The sequence below is a fragment of the Etheostoma cragini genome, chromosome 22, assembly GCF_013103735.1.
Source record: "Etheostoma cragini isolate CJK2018 chromosome 22, CSU_Ecrag_1.0, whole genome shotgun sequence".
Lineage (NCBI taxonomy): Eukaryota > Metazoa > Chordata > Actinopteri > Perciformes > Percidae > Etheostoma > Etheostoma cragini.
In genome coordinates this window covers 850,431-870,936 of record NC_048428.1, presented here as the reverse complement: position 1 = coordinate 870,936, position 20,506 = coordinate 850,431, and the positions used below count along the sequence as shown (strand labels likewise).

Genomic DNA, 20,506 nt, shown 5'->3' with positions numbered 1-20,506 from the left:
TGAAGTAGCCTCCGAGATGCTAACCAGAGACTTCTGTAACGTCTGAAGTAGCCTCCGAGATGCTAACCAGAGACTTCTTTAATGTCAACACAGTAAAAATGGACCTACTTAACGAAGTTGGTTCACTGCTAGCTTGGCTACAAGTTGGTATCAAACACAACAGAGGCTGTCAGTGGTGTTTAGAGCTAACTTTAGCATCAAGCAACCACAGATCGCTACGTTTCTGAAATTATTTCCATCTTCTGTTATTGTTTGAAATGAGAACATTTTTTCTTTCACTAATTTCAGTATGATGCGTTACGCCGTAAACCGTTAACATCTGAGCATGCTCAACTCAAAAATGCATTAGGTTCATTAGGACGCGACCCCTTCCAGCCAGGGTGAGCCGGAGGAAGGACTACTGCAAGAAAACTGCTTCAGCCTTCATAGAGACTACACAGAGACGTGGACAATTTGGCAAACCTATTCTTCCACCTTCTGATTAATTCACCACCATTAGTTCACCATCAGTTTTTGTCGTTTTATCAGTCGTTTATTTTGTCACTTTTTCCTGACCTTCTCTGTGCCTTTTATTCTATGATGGCTGAGGAATGTTTTCCCTGAACTGTTTGGGGCTTTATGTGGACCAAACTGGACGTGAAAAGACTAGATCCGACATGCAATACAACCGACAAAATATGTATTTTTCAAATATAAAAAAGCATCTCAATAAAGTGAACATGTCTGGCCCTTGAGGTTATTCTCATCTTCCAGTGGGGCCTTTAGTGAAGTGGAGTTTGACACTCTCGTCCTAGAGGCTTTGGATATTATTTCCGGAATTACATTATTCCGCCTAACATGTGACACAGATCACATGTTTTCTGGCCAACGGATAGAACAGCCAGCTTGGCTGCAATACTAATTTTATAACTGGAGGGCACATCTCATAACTCAGCTGTCTTGTGGTTTCTTTTTTAAATCCTTGCTATGCAGGGCAGGGTGTTTTTAGAACACTGCTGCCACTTTGTTTTCTATGGGGTCTGGACCCGGGGCTGGAAACGATGGGGACAGTCCTCCAGAAGGCTCAGGAATGAGCAGACACTCAGAACTGTCCTCACCAATACCATGCACAACTTTAAACAGCACTGAATGTAATTAATCTCTCCTGGAAACGTGTACTTGAAACACAAGGACAGCTAGTCTTGTGAATCAACCTCTCCACACACGGGAGGTGTTTCTAGGAGAGGACACAGCCAACAGGGGGCAGTGTTGCTCTGATTTAGAAACCGGTGTGTTTCACCAAGGCAGATTCCACTAGGACTGGAGTGAAGTTGTTATTAATCAAGTTTGTTTAAAGACATGGAGTCCTCTCCATGTACTCTTACTGAAGTATCTTATCAAACAGCACCTGTCTCTTGAATCTGGTGTTCTCTTCAACTCCACTAACAATAATACGGCTGCCCGTGATATGTTCAACACCATTTAGTGAACCACTCTCCTCGGTGTCTCTGTCTGTCGGACTCTCTCTCTCTCTCTCTCTCTCTCTCTCTCTCTCTCTCTCTCTCTCTCTTTCTCTCTCTCTCTCTGTCGGTCTCTGTCTGTCTGTCTCCCTCTTTCTCTCTCTGTCTGTTGGTCTCTCTCTGTCGGTCTGTCTCTCTCTCTTGTGTCTCTTTCTCTCTCTCTCTCTGACTGTCTCTCTCTCTCTCTCTGTATGTCTGTGGCTGTCTCTCTGTCTCTATCTGTCTCTAGATAATTGAATCTTTTTCACATTTAAGTTATTGTACTTTTTGCTGACAGAACAAGCTGGATGCACATCAAGGACACATTCTAGACTTTCACTATTAATAATCAAATTTGTTAGCAAAGCAGTTGTTTATTTGGAAATGCACAGAACAACATTAGCATTCATGTGGAGTCATAGTTGTGTCCTCAATGTGTGTCTGATTTTTATTAATCTTTTATCAGCACTGCCAAACGCCACGGCTTTCACATTACCCATCATCACACAAATGGGAAGTCTGTCTGTCTCTGTCTGTCTCTCTGTGTCTAGCTGTCTGTCCTGCTGTCTGTCCGTCTCTGTCTCCCTCTCTGTCCTGCTGCCTGTCTGTCTCTGTTTGTCTCTTTGTTTGTCTCTCTGTCTGTTGACCTCGGTCTGTCTCTCTCTCTCTCTCTCTGTCATATTCACACACATGTGAAATAGCATATGTGTTTCTTTTCTTTTTTACAATTAACAGTTTAAATAATAAAGTCACTCGCAGATCACCAACTAGTACAACAAGTTAACCATTAACATTTCATCAAACTTTTTACAAAATGAAGCGAAACACTGACAGCAAGTAAATTCATATTAAGTAAGAAATAACACACTAATACCAAGCTCGTTTACACGTTACTCAGTCATATATTTCAATCAGTCATTTAATCCATTGGTTATATAATATATAGATATTGTAGAGCAAACACTCACGTAGTCATGAATGATCAGCTGCTACTTCTACTTCATCTAATTTTTTTGTATTTGTATAAAGGATCAGGCGTATCAAACTATCATAGGCTCTAAATGCACTGATCTACACACGCATCACATATTTCACTTTTGCTCTCACTTGGTTGTGTATTTGTCAAATGTAGCACTCCAGAGCAAAAGGAGAAAACTCTTAAAGGTTCATGTGAAGTCATGCAGTGAATAAATGCAGAAATAACTCAATAAGCGGGTAGAGATTTAAAGTATTTGCTCATGAAGAGCATAGTGGGACTCAGCAGTGGTCCAGATTAATTGAGACCAAATTGTTAAGTGAAGTTGGTCAGTGTATTTTTTGAAAAGGTCCAAACTCCATCAATACTTGGACTTCTTATAACAACTTAGTCTACATTTAGGGGATTTCTCCGGTGCAGTCGGAGGTTCAGCCAGATGTCCCTCATTCAGGCCAGATGTCCGTCCCCGTCACTTGTCTCTGTGTTGGCGTTCTATCCTCTGGTGGATTTCTAAGGACTATGGTTACCAGGTCCTCAGATCTCTGCAGGGTAAATCCAGACAGCTAGCTAGACTATCTGTCCAATCTGAGGACTATGGTTACCTGGTCCTCAGATCTCTGCAGGGTAAATCCAGACAGCTAGCTAGACTATCTGTCCAATCTGAGTTCTCTGTTAACAACTAAAACTACTTCTGAATGTACACATGTTCCACCAAAACAAGTTCCTTTCTGAGACAACTTAGCAGAGGCACCGTGGCTCTGTTTGGCTTTTAGCCCGCCCAAGACAATTATGATTGGTTTAAAGAAAAGCCAATAAACCAGAGCAGGTTTTTCTCCCGTCCCAGAATTTAGTGTGGATGGGAGACTAAGAACAGATTGACATGAGAGTGGTTAGTAACTGTGTGTGTGTGTGTGTGTGTGTGTGTGTGTGTGTGTGTGTGTGTGTGTGTCTCAGCTACAGTACGAGGTGGATGGTCTGGCGGACCGCGTGGAGCTGGCCAACAACGCCTTGAAGGGGGACTGGTCCCACTGGCAGAACAGCATGAGAACTGACCTCAAATCAGCTTTTCTATCCACCGCCGAGAAGAACGTGGGGTACTACGAGCAGGTGAGCCCCTCCAGATTGGGACTTTGTAGATGAAGCCACCCTCTAAGACCTTTTAGATATTTTTCATTCAAAAGGGACAACCCGAGTTATCAACATGAGTCCCGCATGTCGATGTGTCAGATTTAGCCATGCAGGCTTATTTTCATCTGCAGTCGCTAGGAGGTTGATGGTTTTAAAAGAAAACATGAAATAAGCTACAGAAATACACATACGCATTTAACAAGGTCACAAAAATGTAGACAAGTGAAATGAAACAAACAATACTCCAGATGATAACAGCTGGTTGCAGTGTTTAAGCATACATAAGATGGTGGGGTGGACTCATTCCTAATTTTAGAAGCCCATCATCACTCTTGCCACATCAATGGGACTGTTTGTGTAAGTGGGAATCGAAAGGGGGTGGGGGGGCACCAGAAGACGTTTGGGTAAAGGAGCAGCTGATTGGCTCTTTCAAGTCTCAACAGTCATACGTTTTGGGCTCCCAAAATTGAAATATACCAGGGGTTCTTTAAACTACGCACACTTGTAGGCCGTTATATTGTTGGCTAGTTTACTTTTATAATCAAACATCAGATTTTTTAAACTACATGTGTTGAGCGTGCAGGAATCTCAATGTGGAAAGTAACTAGTAACTAAAGCTTTCAGATGAATGTAGTGGAGTAAAACATTCAATATTTCTTTTCTCTTTTCATCACAACGGTGCAATAAACTGAATGTAATACCACTGTGCTGCTCCGATTCTCCGACCTATCTCTCGCTCCATGGTCCCATTACTTGCGAACAAGACCCCAAGGTATTTAAACTCCTTCACTTGGGGTAAGGACTCAATCCCTACCTGAAGAAAGCACTCCATCTATTTTATTGTTCGTAACCATGGCCTCAGATTTAGGTGCTGATCCTCATCCCAGCCGCTTCCCACTTGGCTGGGAACTGATCCAATGAGTGCTGAAGGACACAGGCCCATGATGCCATCAGGACCACATCATCTGCAAAAAGCATCAATGAGATCCCCAGCCCACCAAACTGCAGCCTAAGTGACAAAGCAGTGACAAAGCGCAGCCCGGGTGGAGGCAAACCCTCACCTTAAACAAGTCAGACTTTCAGCCAAGACCCTAAGATTACAGCTCCCCCGCCAACAAACTTTGAACATTTGACTTTCCTCAACAGTGCTGTAGAGACGCGCTCAAAGACCCCAGTCCATAGTTTTCAACAACGTCTCTGTCTTCATCCGGCTGCTCACTTGTCATGGTGACGGATCACTTGTTGAATTTGAAACGGTGGTCACGCGGCGTTCCCATCCACCACAAAAGACAAAAGTGTTTTGAATGGAAAATGGACAACTCCGCATGTGCAACTCCAACAAAGACGGTGAGATGTCTCACTCTGTAGCTAAAACAGAGAGCTCAACACACAGGGTGAAAAGAGGAGCTGCAGCGAGTGCAGTACAACAAAAAGATGGTGTTTTCTGAAAATGAAACCACATCAACCTAATCTGGCACAACCTCTAAATACAGTTATGAACCTGAAAAAGAGATTAACATGAGAACTTTAAGATCTGCCGATGCATTTCTAATACAGCCATTGAAACTATTTGTTATAAACTGAGCTTTAAATAATTTGTTTGCCTACTTACATGGATACAGCAATTAAAACGCACAACAATACAGACTAACGAGGCTGATCTCTTCATATTTATGAGTTTTACCATAGATAAATTTAGCTCTTACTTTGGAATATTTCACGAATTAAATATTAATGCACGGTTCCTTATTCAAACACTCAGAGGTATGGAAACCCGTCTGTGTGTGTAATGCTGCATGAAAGGCTTCCCTTTTTTGATGAATAACAAAATAATGTTGGAAAATTAACGTTTTCTGAGTACAGGACCACAACAGTGCTTGCAGCTAGAGTCTATACGTAAGAGGTGTTCAGGAAAGGCTTTGGATTGTTCCTCATGTTGAAGCAGTCACATTAGGAGGAGACATGTTCAGCTTATAGCGTTTGGAGAGGCGTGACACATGTGCGGTCATTCCAAAAGACAGAAGAGTATTTCCTCTTGTTCATCTGCTAAAATCTAAGATGCTAATCTTAACGCAGTACATTTATTTCATTTTTCATATCATTAGGTACTTCAACTCTTGGGCAAACTGACTGTTTGCATAGAGGTGCAGCTTTTTTTAGTCTCTGCCATGTAGGGCTGGGCAATATATCTGTATTCTATTGATATATGAGGCTAGATATCATCTTCTGTGTGTGTGTGTGTGTGTGTGTGTGTGTGTGTGTGTGTGTGTGTGTGTGTGTGTGTGTGTGTGTGTGTGTGTGTGTGTGTGTGTGTGTGTGTGTGTGTGTGTGTGTGTGTGTGTGTGTGTGTGTGTGTGTGTGTGTGTGTGTGTGTGTGTGTGTGTGTGTGTGTGTGTGTGTGTGTGTGTGTGTGTGTGTGTGTTACATCCAGTGCTCAATGATTTCTGATTACCTGACTGACGTCTTGGAAACGAGACTCCTGTCTTTCAAAGTCGATTGTCCCTCCTCTTTTTTTCAATCAACTAGCACAGACTGTTCATTAATCCAGCCTTTACTAAAAAATAAATAAAAAAAGGATACACACAACGCACAGAGTACACATTGATGGCAGATCTACTTAGGCTAGTTGGACACAAAGAATGCTTGGTAACTCAGGTTATTAGATGTTTGTTCTGCCAAGTCAGTACATCCGCTTGACAACAAGACATTTATTAAGCAGCAGTGGCCTTTCCAAGGAAACGACTCTGGTAAAACACAGAGACTCCATTAGATTAAGCCATGTGTAGGTGATAAACTCAGCTGTTAAGGGTAAAAGGCAAGCAACGTTCTCTGCTTGGGAAGGGGCTTTTTTATAAAAAGCACCATAATACTGTCCCCTAATACTGTATCTGAAGTCTCTTTTATATAGACCTTAGTGGTCCCTAATACTGTATCTGAAGTCTCTTTATATAGACCTTAGTGGTCCCCTAATACTGTATCTGAAGTCTCTTTTTATATAGACCTTAGTAGTCCCTAATACTGTATCTGAAGTCTCTTTATATAACCTTAGTGGTCCCCTAATACTGTATCTGAAGTCTCTTTTATATAGACCTTAGTGGTCCCCTAATACTGTATCTGAAGTCTCTTTATATAGACCTTAGTGGTCCCCTAATACTGTATCTGAAGTGTCTTTCCCAAGAGATTACCTACTCCTTTAACTGTACGTATATCTGTGGACAGTTTTATTGTTCAACAACATTTTTGGGGGGGGATTTAAGTAGATGTATAACAACACAAACGCTGGTCTGATTGACTGGAGCGTAGGCTGCTTCCACAGAGCATGTCTCTGTTGTGTAAATCAGGGCACCGCTAAAATAAAATAGAGCACGCCTGCTCAGCATGTTGAAAAATAGTTTGAAGTATAAAATCAGTGCAAAGAGGAAGATTTCATACCTTGTTCAAAGCAGGTGCACGGAATACAGTTTTCCTTGATGGGAGGTTATTTCCTTTACTGTGATATCATTCTTTTGTGAGTAACCTTAAATCAATGCTTTTTTGCCCCATCTTTGGTGAGAACATCTTGTCATTGAGTTCAAATTTCAAGACCTCTTATTTGGACCTAATTTAGTTCTGTATGTACGGTATGATGTTTTTAATATTACATATTCAGTGATTTGAATCCCATCCTGAGCATCCATGTGTGTGCAGGATGTTCCTCCCCCTTCCCCAAGAATTAATTACAGCCACAAATACCTGCTGTCTTTTGGCACACTTGTGGGTCCTCTGAGAATTGAATCCATCTGGATAATACCTGGTGTTTCCAAATGTATTCTGAAGTTTTGCATATGAAATGCCGCAATTCCTGAGTTTTATCAACGTTATATTCAGTTTGAGTTAAGTGGGGTGTAATAAAAGGGGGGGGGGGGGGGGGGGGGGGGGGAGGCAAAAATACTGCATTGTTTTCTATAAACAACAGCAGGTTAGTTGTTGTAGTTTAGCACACTGATACTGACAGCGGCCCATAGATAACTTGTAGGTTCTTTAAAACCCTGAGCACCATATAACCATATAATGTTACCGGGTGGTCATTGAGGCTCCGTATGAAACTCTGACATTTTGACCAGCTGTTAAACAGTTAAATAAAATGGATTATGGATCATTTCCTTTCTATTGTTTAGGGCTGACTTTACCAGCTGACTTCTCTATTGGCTGTTGAAACAGGAGACGTCCCTTACGTCCTAAGACCAGCCTCTGGAGACTCCACTAGCTGACTTCTGTATTGACTGTTTTAACAGGAGACGTCCCTACATTCTGAGACCTCTGCAACTTGAGCAACTGAGTCGCAGCCGAACCGTCAGCTGGCTTATGTCCAGCTGAGACTGTTTGAGACGACTGCTGTGTCTCTCCATGTTTCAGGCCCTGGCACTAGCTAGCTGTGAGGGCTGGTGACTGGCTTCAGTACTCTTGTTGTTGGCGACATCTGTTGTTCTAGGTGTATTAACATAACAAAGTCTAGACCCCAATCCACCTTTTCCAGACGTATTTTCAGGAGAACAAAAACCGTCTTATATTCGGACCAATACAGTATCAATGACAGTTGCCTTTACATCCATTGGAATTCAGTGTAGTTTTTATGGTGCCAGTTTACTAAAATGTTAACACATGTTGTAGCTATGTCTCTGTTTATATCTCCCAAAGCATTATGGGAACTGGGAACTTTTGGAAACTGAGGCAGTTGTCTGAAGAGAGCAACGTGTGGGACTTAGGAATATGATGTACTGTACGTCCTTCAGGTGCCATCCAAACCTATAACTCTCGTTACCAAATGCTTAATAATTTCTCACCCACACCGCAATTAAGACTGTTCTTCATGAACAAATACGGCTTTAGACTGTTTCATAAGAAATAATTGATAACCAACTCACATTGATTTCATCTCTCATCTCAGTGACTCATTTGGCTGCACTATTGAGTTGAACTCCACACAGCACACCAGTTATAATAATTTTAAAAACAATTTCAAGCCTGTTGTTCTCCTGGCATAGCATAGCACACAGTAAGCAAACAATAACTCTCTGCTGAGAGTGGTCCCAAAGGATGAGATCACCCTTTGCTATGTGCTGATATTGTTATTCAGGTGCAGGTGTGGGCTATTGTAGCCACGGGGCCCGTGAATGATTTATTGGAGTGGGGCACAGAAAGGCGCCCTATAAGGATCTAATAAGTCGCCTGCACCTGGGAGGGTTGTATAGCTCCTAGGTGGGGTGTATGGGAAGACTGGGAAATGGAGATCAAGGATGAACGAGGGTAGATTGGGAGATTGAGGGAAGGAGGAGACATGAGTAGCACGGTGAGGGCAGAATGGTTGAGGAGGAAAGAGACTCAAAGACACTAGGAGCAAGAATAAGAAATATGGTGGGAAGTGGGAGGGTGAATACAGAAACGAGAAAGCACTGAACTAAAATAGTGGGATATGTGTTTAAGCTGTTTAGTGACCCATGCCATGTAGAGCTGAAACATTGATTTGTAAAATGTGAGAATTTGGGACATTTGATATGATTGCTTCCCTGTTGTGAGGTTAATGAAAGAAATAATCAAGACATCAGTGATAAGGATAAGTAAAATGGTTGTTTGCGACACTGTCTTAAAATAACTTTAGTCAGAACATCTTGAAGGATTTTGACATTTCCCAATGCTTCAGCACCACCGAGTCATCCCTTCAACCACAAAGTCCTTCTGACAGTTCTTCCCATATGACATGCATGCACCATTAACACAAGAGTGGCAGAGGAGCAGGCATGGCGGGACGCGTGTGAAGTGGGGGACGAGACAAATCTAACTTAGCTTACACAACCGTTTTCTGCTTTCATGGTTGCTTTGGCTATCTACCACATGAACCAATAACAGCTACAGGGTCACTCTCTCCCCCATTGTACACCACCGGTCAAAAGTTTGGGGTCACTTACAAATTTCCATCCCACTCCATTATACCATGTATATGGTATTTGTACCTTTTTAAGGTACAAACTCCAGACAGCAAGAAGTAAAGTAGTGAGTACATTAGCTTTAAAGGTCCAGTGTGTAACGTGTTTAGTTGTTTATCAAAATCTGTGCTGCCCATTCACAAACTTGTCAAACTACAATATCAAATATTCCTCTTGGCTTGAAGTTTAATAATTTCATTAGCATGAACTGGGGTTGACGCTTCATATTCATGCTACACACTGCTCAGCCTTTCCTGTTTTCGTTGTCACATGATTACTCCCAGCTGCTTCTAACGCTGCTAATGGGTGTCGTCGCTTCCCGGCCCCGGCAAGTTTGAAGAAGGAGACATGGGGGACCACACGGATTCAAAATTCTAATTTCAGGACCAGGAGTCTTCTTCTTTGCCCAGAAACAGAAAAAGGAGATGCAAAAGAGCGGCTTTTTGAACCGTGAAGGCCACCTTAGCTGGAACTGCGTGGTGCCAGAGAGTTGATTGATCTCAACGCTAGATGGGAGAAAGTCTTACACATTGGACCTTTTAAAAAAAGCCTCTTCAGACACGTTATGCAATGCATTAGATCATTTGAAAGAAGAGGTTGATAATACAGTTGCAGAAACATGTTCATCCCTGATGGACTAGGCGTTAAAGGTATAGTGCGTAGTTTCTCAATTCCATCAAGTGTCCCAGTGAGCTATTTCAGTGACTCAGCGTGCACTCTACCAGGGCCTCTCCTGAGTGGAATGCAGCCATCATTTATGGGTTTTAATACATCTGTGTTTTTCCTACTATGACATGTCAACAAGTCTGCCTTGAAAAAGGTCTATACTCTCAAACATGGAGAACAGACTCATTTAGTGGTTCACTACATACTGGCGAGGTGATAACCTTCCTTTCATGTATGGATTTGACAAAGATCCTGCTTGATAACTTAGATCTATAATTTCAGGAATAATAACCCAGTAGATGAGCTCTAGCCCGTGCTGTGATCAGATTGCCGTATGTGGAGCGCAGCAGAATGAAGATATTTTGCAGTTCTATTAGCACTTCTCTAAGCACTTTTCCTCACTGTTGCTTTTCTGGCACAATCTGCATATTGATTGATCAAATGTCTGATAGTATAAGACTGTAAGTAGTGTCGGGAGCACCAGCGGGGGTATAAACCGGTACGGCCATTCCATGACGTCACATTCACGGGCGCCAACTTGGCCTTTGAGATGTTTACTTTAATTATTTCATCACAGAGGGAAGTGGCTGTCCATCATTGACATCTGAAATATTCAACACATATGATGAAAGATGCTAATAGTGCCTATCATAAAGCTGATATTAATGATTGGTTGATTTAATTTAAAAAGTGCCTATGCATTTACATGTTTTGAGGTCTTGTCATGTTCTTGCTCATGTAGCTAGACAGTAGGAATTGAGTCACACACATGCTCGTTTTCATATATTAAGTTCCGACAGCCCAGATCAACCTGGACATGAATTGGTTAAAAATTGTAATTATTTATGAGACGTAATAATTGACTCAAACTTTTTAAACATGATTTAAGTTGACCGTTATTCCCAGACAAATCCAGCCAGTGTTGAGGATGCAGGGGTCATGATGCAGGTTTGTGAGGAGCTGAGTGCTCTGCCGTCACTAGGAATTGCAGAGGCAGTAGCCTTGTCAGTGTTGCCATGGTTACTTCATAGCAACAGGGATCTTGTTTGGGGACTGCTATAAATTCAAGGATGCTGCTTATATTTCAGGATTATGTTTTCTGTCTTCATTAGACTAGCTTGTAAAGGGCAGACTGAGTGTGTCAGTATACTGCAGAATGAGCATGTTGTTGCCCGATGCACGGCACGCTCTAACCAGTGATCGCTGGATTAGATGGAACATGTTAGTTTTGGATAGCTTTTGGTGTTAGGGTAACCTGATTTGTGTATCATTTGTTTATTTGTTTTTCAAAATAAAACAAAAAAGCAAAAAATGACTTGTTTTCTTAATACTAATTTCCAAAACCAAACTGAAAAAAAACTAATGACGACTAGTTTTTCCACTTTGGTACCCAGATGAAAAATGGTGACCCAATGACAAGCGTTTGATTCAATTTTGTTCAACTGATGCAAATTGCGTGATCCGGAAGTGGTTTTGGAAACGATAATTTAGGAAAGTCATTTTGGTTTTATTTTGACACACATGAACGAATGATACACTGATTTAACCTAAACCTGTGATTGCGTGAGTGCATGCATGATGTGTTTAGTGTGCATGTTTAAGAGAGATGACTGCGTGCGTGCGTGCACGCTGATTCTTATTAGGTGTGTGTGTGTGTGTGTGTGTGTGTGTGTGTGTGTGTGTGTGTGTGTGTGTGTGTGTGTGTGTGTGTGTGTGTGTGTGTGTGTGTGTGTGTGTGTGTGTGTGTGTGTGTGTGTGTGTGTGTGTGTGTGTGTGTGTGTGTGTGTGTGTGTGTGTGTGTGTGTGTGTGTGTGTGTGTGTGTGTGTGTGTGTGTGTGTGTGTGAGAGATCAATAGCTGGATGTACTGTGTGTAGTATTAATGTGTCTGTTCCTGTCTAACAGTATTTCATTCAACCCGTGCTGGACCCATTCTTAATGAGTCAGCCGTCACTCTGTGAGTAGTTTAGGCTTCAGTCCATCAGATAAATAAAGTATTTATCAGTTAGTTTATACCAAATAAAGTATTTACCTACACCTTATTCTTGTTTAAAATCATTTACGTAACATATACTGTATGAATGTATTTGGAGCATAATAAAAAGGTGACCTTGAAATTGTGGCAATAACGGCGACGCAGGGAAAAATTGGGTTGCACCTAAATGTTGTGCTGGTGCACTTAAATAAGAAGTTCGGCGCACCAGTGCAACCATGGCAACAAATTAGCTTGGAGCCCCGGCTCGTAGCTGACTTTACGTCACACTACAACAGTTGCTTTTTTTTGTTAATCCAGTTGCCACTGTAGCTAACGTTACCTGCTGTGTAACATGTTAGTAATTAGCCTTGTTAGTCCAGTTGCCACTGTAGCTAACATTACCTGCTGTGTAACATGTTAGTAATTAGCCTTGTTAGTCCAGTTGCCACTGTAGCTAACATTACCTGCTGTGTAACATGTTAGTAATTAGCCTTGTTAATCCAGTTGCTACTGTAGCTAACGTTACCTGCTGTGTAACATGTTATTAATTAGCCTTGTTAATCCAGTTGCTACTGTGGCTAATGTTAACGTTGCCTGCTGTGTAACGTGTTACTAGTGTTGACTAGCATGACGTGCAGCCATGTTTCTGTTGCCTCTAACATCTGTTCTGGAGCATCAGAGAGCAGCGCAGACATTTAAGTGGCACCGTAATGTGGTAATAAAAGGCCCGTTAATATTTCAACTTCACTATAAGAGGCATGTAGCACAATATGGATCTGAACGCAGTTATAAGTAGCTTATGTGACAATAAAAAAAGATAGTTTTGGTTAAAATCAGCAAATAATCTCAATAATTAATCGTGATCTCAATGTTGCTCAAACTAATTGTGCTTATCATTTTGGCCATAATCATCCAGCCAAGAGCACCATGTAGCAGGGTCAATAACTAGTAACGAATGATGAATTTATGCCGTAGCGAGAATGAAAGGACTTTCTCCTAGGAGAGCGTGGATCGTGTCCTGCACGTTATGTTCATTTTGCTGCTTTCCTAATCCCAACCTTCTTTTCCTAAACGCAACCGTAGCCTCGTGATAACGTGTCGCATGGTTTTCAAAGTGGCGTGCATGTTTACACTGTGACGTTGCAGCCCGCCGTCTGCTGTACACAGGGATACAGCATAGACGTATGCATGGATAGCTCAAAATGCTTACAGATAACACACCATTTGGCTTTAGGACAGTGGCCTGTATGTTTACATGAAGTCATGATGGCATGTTGAGATTACCAAATCCCAGTATTCGCTCCTCCAATCACACCCCAACCAGACCAATTACATTTCCAGCCTGCACTGCCGCAGTGCTGCCAAGGTGCTGTGGTGTTATTGAAAGAGACTGGCTGTTAAATGGAGGGTTGAAGGGCCAAGGCTTTGACTTACTGCTGCCTCCAAATCGCTGTTACCCTGGAAGAGCGGACTGCTTTATTGATGGGTGCTGACAGACTGGAAAGCCAAGTTCACAGATTAGCTTTAAAGTGTGTCTGTGCCTGTTGGTGTGTGTGCTTGTCATTTTCTCTCTCCGGTTGCCTGGCTTCCTGCCTCTGCTATCTAGATAACCGCTTTTATGTCCTAAAAGTGTGATTCGCTTTGTCAAGGCCCCTGCAACACATACACACTTCCATCCACAACGGGATTCTCTCAGCACCTCTGTCGGTGCAATAATGGGCCGTCACTGATGAGATGGTAAGGGGAAGAAAGAAGGAGAAAAAAGAAGAGGAAGTGCTGGGAAAAGACATTTGGGAAAGCCTTTCAGACACTGACAGACCACCGCTCTATGTCTGTTAGTGCTGATGAGAAGCATTACGTTAAAGTAAAACAATAGTAAAGAAAATGATGATTATAAGTAATAACCATGGCCATTCTCACTTGTGAAAATGTTCCAAATATGTTTTCATCTAAACCTTCAAACTAAAATAGGATGTCAAGTTAATGCCATACAACATACAACAAATACATATGTCAATAATCTAATATGTCAACATCAGTCAGTAGGCCAACTGTAGGACCACTATGATGCAGTTTATTTAAAGTGGTTGTAAAGGTATTGATACATTGATATTGTGATGTAGTCCTTTATTTATTTTTTTAACATAGACCACACAATGTTATGACGCTGCAGGAGAGCAGCAGGCTTGAACAATGTGTTTTTATGGCCAGTGGAAGGATTTTAACTGTCAGTCCCAATCAAAAGCCACAAAACCAGGACAGCTGCCAGAAGAACCCCCTTAGGCCACATACCTAGTATCTGCTGACCACTGCAGACAACGGACTTGAACTCAAATAATAAAAGCATCGAGTTCATCTTAATTTTGCCAACTACTTTTGGTCCACTTATATTATGTACTGTAAAGTAGTAGCTATATTTCTTGGTCTTCACTGTAGAACTGCTTGTCTGAATCATCTTTGAAGCACCAGAGACACAAAATGCAAAATAACACCCCAAATCCCAGAGACAGTGTTTTTTTTTTTCATAATATGGGCATTTAAGGAAACCACCAAAACCCCTATTATTATAATTCTAATGGTGTGTGTTCTCTTTCAGTGCCTGGCTGTGTGGGAGTCGTTCCTCCTGTCTCAGAGAGAGGAGCCCGGCGAGCAGACCGATGGGGAAGACGCCTCTTAAAGTGTGGAGATGACTGACACGCCTTTCCAGCGGACTCTGTCTCTCCAGCACAACCAAAAATAGACTTTGAACCAATGTCCACTTATGCCAACATGCATCATGTAACAAGCACACTCTTCATTCTGTCTGTCTGTCTGTCCGTCCAAAGAAGTTAATGCCAACCAGCCATTCCAGTGATGTTTGTGATGATCCAACCATCCACATTTTAAGGGTTTGACTCCTCTTTGTACCTTGCCAAAAGTTAAAAGAAGACTGTTGGCTCTTCTGTCCAATACTTAGGTTGATAAGCATGGATTTACAATACACAGGCTCTGATTGGTCAGGATCCAGCATGAAGGCTACCATGTGTTTCGGCCAGGTCACAGCTAGAACCTTTGATCTAATCTGATACTGACCTTGGAACAAGTCAATTAATAATAATAGTAATGTAATATGCACGCCTTTGACTGAAAGGTCTTGCATCTATACTGTGTTTTCATTTATTTCCTACAGACGAATGTGCAGATTTATACAAAGAGTGTCCACTGAAAAGTAAAATTATAAAATGTCATCAGAAGAAATGCATTGAACCTCTATATCCGTCTCGAGCCCGAGCTTTCAGAATGCTCTCAGTAACAGTACTGGTGGTCTCCCGGTGCCCAGAAGCCTTAACTGACCCTGTTGTTTGGGCCCATGGAGATTTCACGTTTACATGTCGGATGAAGACCAGCTACGGTGTCTTTCTAACAGAATGCTCAAAATAATGTTTTTATACTGATCTCTTTTTTTCTCTTGCTTGCTTTTATCATTGCTTATGTAAAAAAAGGTAAGAATAAAGTTGATTTTGAGATGTTGAGATAATAATAAAGACACAAGCTCACACCATCAACAGTTTGGCCTTAACAAATACAGCGTTTGCATTATGCTTCATGAGTTGTTTAACAGTCGCCATTCATTATTAATTATCTCAATGCAGGCGGGCATGAAAAAAACAATGCTACAAAAGTTGAGACTCTGAACAAAATTATAAATGCAACACTTTTGTTTTTGCCCACATTTTTCATGAGCTGAACTCAAAACATCGAAGACTTTTTCTATGTACACAAAAGGCTTATTTCTCTCAAATATTGTGTCTAAATCTGCGTTAGTGAGCACTTCTCCTTTGCCGAGTAATCCATCCACCTCGCAGGTGTGGCATATCAAGATGCTGATTAGACAGCCTGATAGGTGGTGATGGACATCAGGCCAAAAAACACGCATTCGCACCTGACCAATCCCGGAAGTGGAATTTCCAGGATATAGACTGTTTCAATGGTCTTCCGCAAGTGACAGTGGTGTGAGCAGGTTAAAGGGTAACTACAGTTTTTATTTTTTTTTAAACCTCTGCTCCATTTCCCCATGCATTTGGGTCTAAAAGTGACCAAAGATCTTGGAATTTGGTCACAATGACAAGCCAGAGCGAACTAAAACTAAAAGTGTCTGACCGCGTTATCGATTTCAAGGCGTGACCTTTTCGTCTGAAGTGGAGACGAGAAAAAGACGTTCAGGTAGTCTGTTACAGAGTAGTCGACAGAATTCATAGGCTCCTGTTATATAAAAGATTATCAATGTAATGGCTCAATATTGACATGATTTGGACAACGTGGATGAGGTTGTTATAATTGGATGGACGTCCTTTGAATATAGTCTATGGATGAAGTGTACGGATAAAGAGCGTGTTTGTGCAAAGTCATGATGTCACGTTTCATAATACATCCATGGAAGATTTTTAATAAAAACAATGGTTGGTATTTCTCCTGTCCCACAGCCCTGTTGATAGGAGGAGGAAATCCTGACGTGGTAATGCAGCAATGTGTCCGAAGTATATCACTGGACACCTCCACCACAGGACCCACTCCGGGCCACCTATTCTTTGGGCATATAGGGGCGCAGCACCCACGGGAGCACTACCTATACCACTAGCCTCACAGCCCTTCAGCCACTGCTTCCCCCTCCTCCTCCTGCTGCCACTAGCCTACACGTGGTCATAGAACTAGAAGACCTCATCCACGTTGTCCAAATCGTTTCATTGTTAAGCCATTACATTGGAAATCTTTTATTTAATAGGAGCCTATGATTTGTGTAGCCTACTCCGTTACAACATACTACCTAGTCTTGCGTTACACTCGCCACACCGCTGTCTTTGGACAAGAAGTCACATCCTGTTGTCAGACACTTTTAGAACTAAACTGGAGCCTGTCAGTACCAAAGAATTCACTTTTATTGGACAAAAAGCAAGGCTCTGCAATTCTCCCATTGGGTTTACCATCTCACTTAGTACTGGACCAAATTCATCAGTCTATTAGACAGAAATGCATTGGGTGAAAAAAACGGTAGTTACCCTTTAATGCCCTTCAAGATGTCCATTACCCTCGTCAGTTATTAACCCTTAACACTATATTCACTTAAGGAGCAGATTCTCCACATTATGTTTATTACAGTTTCCTTGCAGGACTTTACTTTGGTATGTGTACATTTACTTTAGTTTGTTGCATTACATTTTCAGTTCCATGGACAACAAAACACACCTGTAGCAAAGAGAAGCGACGGATTGAACCATGTTTAGAAACGACTTCCTTTTTATTACAGGAAGCCGCTGGTTTGACTTCCAATGCAAACCCAGGATGATTTGAATGTAAGATCAGATTCCAGAGCAGTGAGAACATTAACTCGACTAGACACTCGGGAAAAGGGCCTGTGCAGCGAGTGATCGCAAAGAATGGACATGTTTGTAAAAGGACTCCAAGCTAAACATAACCCAGACGATAAAGCCACACCAGATCCCCCCCCCCCCCCTAAAAAAGACATTTTGTCTCATAACAATTTATTCTACAGTCACATCTTTTCTATTCTTAAAGTATCTATTCTACAAAATGTCAGAAACTAGTGAAACATCTCTATTATATTTACCCACAGCCAAAGCAGATACATTCAAGTCTTGTTTTAATCAGTCAACAGCCCAGAGATATTCATTTTATGATTATATATGATGAAGAAAATCTAAAATGTACTAATGAGAAGCTGGAAGGATGAAGTGATAATTAAAGTAGTTTTAATCAGCTGATAGGGACTTTTCTCTGATGAAAATAGACGCAGCGATCATTTCAGCTCATCCTCCTCCTTCTTCTTGTGGAACACTTGTCCATCGGCCTGCTTCCTCCAGCTTAGTTTGATGTCCCGGTCCCGGGCCCCCAGCTTCTGTTGGAGCTGGGACACAAAACTCAACACCGTCACTTATTTAGATTGGACTCATCTGGAAGCTCTCTAGATATACTCCATACAATACTGTGTAGTAGAGCTTGTGACTTTCTACTTTATTTCTTGTACATTACTGCAGCCAGGGATTTGATTCATAATTAGTCGTTACCTCCCTCTATAAGGCCTGCAGAGTGCTCTTATTTAGCTGTAATTATTATTTTCAATAGCTCTTCATCTGTTTCCTCCTCAGACTGTTCTTTGTTCTGCTGGAATGTGAATTTTTGCTCTGAGGGTCAAGAACTTTTTGTCTCATTCTCTGTTCTGTGTTTGCATTAACGTATAAAACACGATGTACCTGCTTCAACATGGCCTCCATGAAGGCTTGGTCGTTCACGTCCGGGGAGTTCTTCTTCTCCAACCTCAGTCTTATCACTTGCTTTGAAGCAGGCACTTTGAGAAAAAAAAACTATAAGGTATAAGCTTCCTGCTTGGATAACAATCAGCATCCTGCTCATGTGACATGGGGAAGTGGTAGTTCACGGCATGCTAACTTACAAAAGACTTTAATAAAAATGACCCACGTTGTTTTGTATTATCCAGAGCCTGATGTTTATTTTAGTTTTGGTGTTGTTCCCATCCAACCCTGAAGTAACCCTGAATCTGATTTGAATCTCGGGTTAGTACTCACCTGGACCAACGCAAATGAATGCTCTCTTGACGTCACAGTTCCAGTCTTCCCATTGTCCAAGTTGACTAAAGTCTGCAGCCACACAAAGCTCCTCCTGCTTGTTGTTGTTGGGTTCCTTATTGTCCTGATTCCAGTACCTGAATGAGGAAGCACTTCCGTCCGACCACTTCCAGGGATCTCTGAAAAGGCCGATGAAGACTGATCCATTAGTAGGTATCAGCCCCTGCACCTTCTGGTTCTCTGTGCTGTTCCTCACGCTGGCCAGGTCTGTGTACTGCTGTCTGCAGTAGTTCTGGGCCGCAGGCCAGGTCATGGAGATGTCAGTGAGGATAAACGTCACATTTGGCCCTGAAAATACAGCACAGAGAAGTGTACAGGCCTCCCATCTAGGACTTATGCCTTTATAATATGATTAGGAATCCCCTAAGATAAAAGAAACCACATCCATAAATCCCAAAACAATAGATGTAGACATTATAATGTTGTTTTTCTATTATGAACAGATTTTCTGATTTTTAAGATTATAAAAAAATACGGGATGACGCTGGGGGGCCTGAAAAATCAAGCCAATGCCAAATGGTCTTAAACATGCATTCTACCTAATTTCCAGAAGGGGGGCGCCTCCACCGGCTCCAAAATAAAGTCTGTCTCTACGTGGCATTTCACAGTGGTAAACCTAGACCTTCGAATGTGTCCAACTGGATTTCCTTTTTGCAGTGTTAGCATGGCCATGCGGAGACACCGCCACCATTTTGGGACGGACAGCCGCACCTCTTCACCATGAAGACTCCGAAAATACCAGACTTTCATGCTCGATGGGTGCTCAAGTTTGTGGCACCGTGAAACCTTTTGAGCTTTGGGGGCCAGACTGAGAGCTACATGCAAAGGAAGCCACTTTAAAATGTTGCTGTTTGCATGAATATAAAAGTTGGGAAACAGTTGGGTGACCCTCCCCTCAACAAAGAATAAAAAGACATAACCCTCCCCTATTTTCCTCTGGTGGTCCGTTCCATGAATACTGAAGCTCCCTAAGTCCACTATTGCTATAGTCTATGTCTTATAGTCCCCTTTAAAGCCCTGTGAATAGCTCTAACCTAACTACCTAGGCCTAAATAATAAAAAGAAAGGCAAAGAGGAGCCGAGAAGGGAAACGTCACTAGTTATTATTCTCACCTGTGACATGTACGCAGACTGCCTTCATGGATCTTTCACAACTGACATCATTCCAAAGCCCATCAAAACCCATCTCTGTGCAGTGTTCTTGACTCATACAATTATTGGGTTCCCCAGTACGCCACTGTCTGAACTCCGTCTCGCCGGGTTGGTCGAAACTTGTGTTGGTCAATGACCACCGCCAGCTGTTCACGTCATTGTACAGTCCTATCCAGGCTCGCTGAAAGCAGTATTTGATTGGGATAGAAAGATTCAGACCCTTCTCTTGCATTTTCTTCAAGCCATTTTAACACAAGCCGTTTACACTGCGAAAAAGGGGAGTCTAAAAACAAGATGAAAACACTAAATCTGAGGGAAGAGGTACTTTTAAAAAAGGTACAAGTGAAAGTATTTGTCCGTGCAATGAGATTGTTTCACTTGACCAGCTTGCTTGATTTAAGAGGCACATAGCTGTAGTATTCTGAGTAGTAGAGAGAAGCGGGATCTCACATAGCTGTAGTATTCTGAGTAGTAGAGAGAAACTGGATCTCACTTAGCTGTAGTATTCTGAGTAGTATAGAGAGAAACG

General features: G+C 41.9%; 2 protein-coding genes across 2 annotated transcripts in view; one reads left to right on the top strand and one right to left on the bottom strand.

Moving 5' to 3' along the window:
• The window catches only part of snx7 (sorting nexin 7), a 30,156-nt gene extending 14,430 nt beyond the window's left edge, over positions 1–15,726 (top strand). The window contains exons 8-9 of the mRNA XM_034862090.1: positions 3,409–3,561; positions 14,781–15,726. Of these exons, the coding sequence (XP_034717981.1) occupies positions 3,409–3,561; positions 14,781–14,861 (234 nt within the window). The 3' untranslated portion in view covers positions 14,862–15,726. The remainder of the gene's footprint in view (positions 1–3,408; positions 3,562–14,780) is intronic.
• A 2,221-nt stretch (positions 15,727–17,947) lies between these two features.
• The window catches only part of LOC117938241 (macrophage mannose receptor 1-like), a 3,762-nt gene continuing 1,203 nt past the window's right edge, over positions 17,948–20,506 (bottom strand). The window contains exons 3-6 of the mRNA XM_034862762.1: positions 19,939–20,158; positions 18,766–19,113; positions 18,433–18,527; positions 17,948–18,086 (exon numbers count right to left, since the gene is read on the bottom strand). Of these exons, the coding sequence (XP_034718653.1) occupies positions 17,979–18,086; positions 18,433–18,527; positions 18,766–19,113; positions 19,939–20,158 (771 nt within the window). The 3' untranslated portion in view covers positions 17,948–17,978. The remainder of the gene's footprint in view (positions 18,087–18,432; positions 18,528–18,765; positions 19,114–19,938; positions 20,159–20,506) is intronic.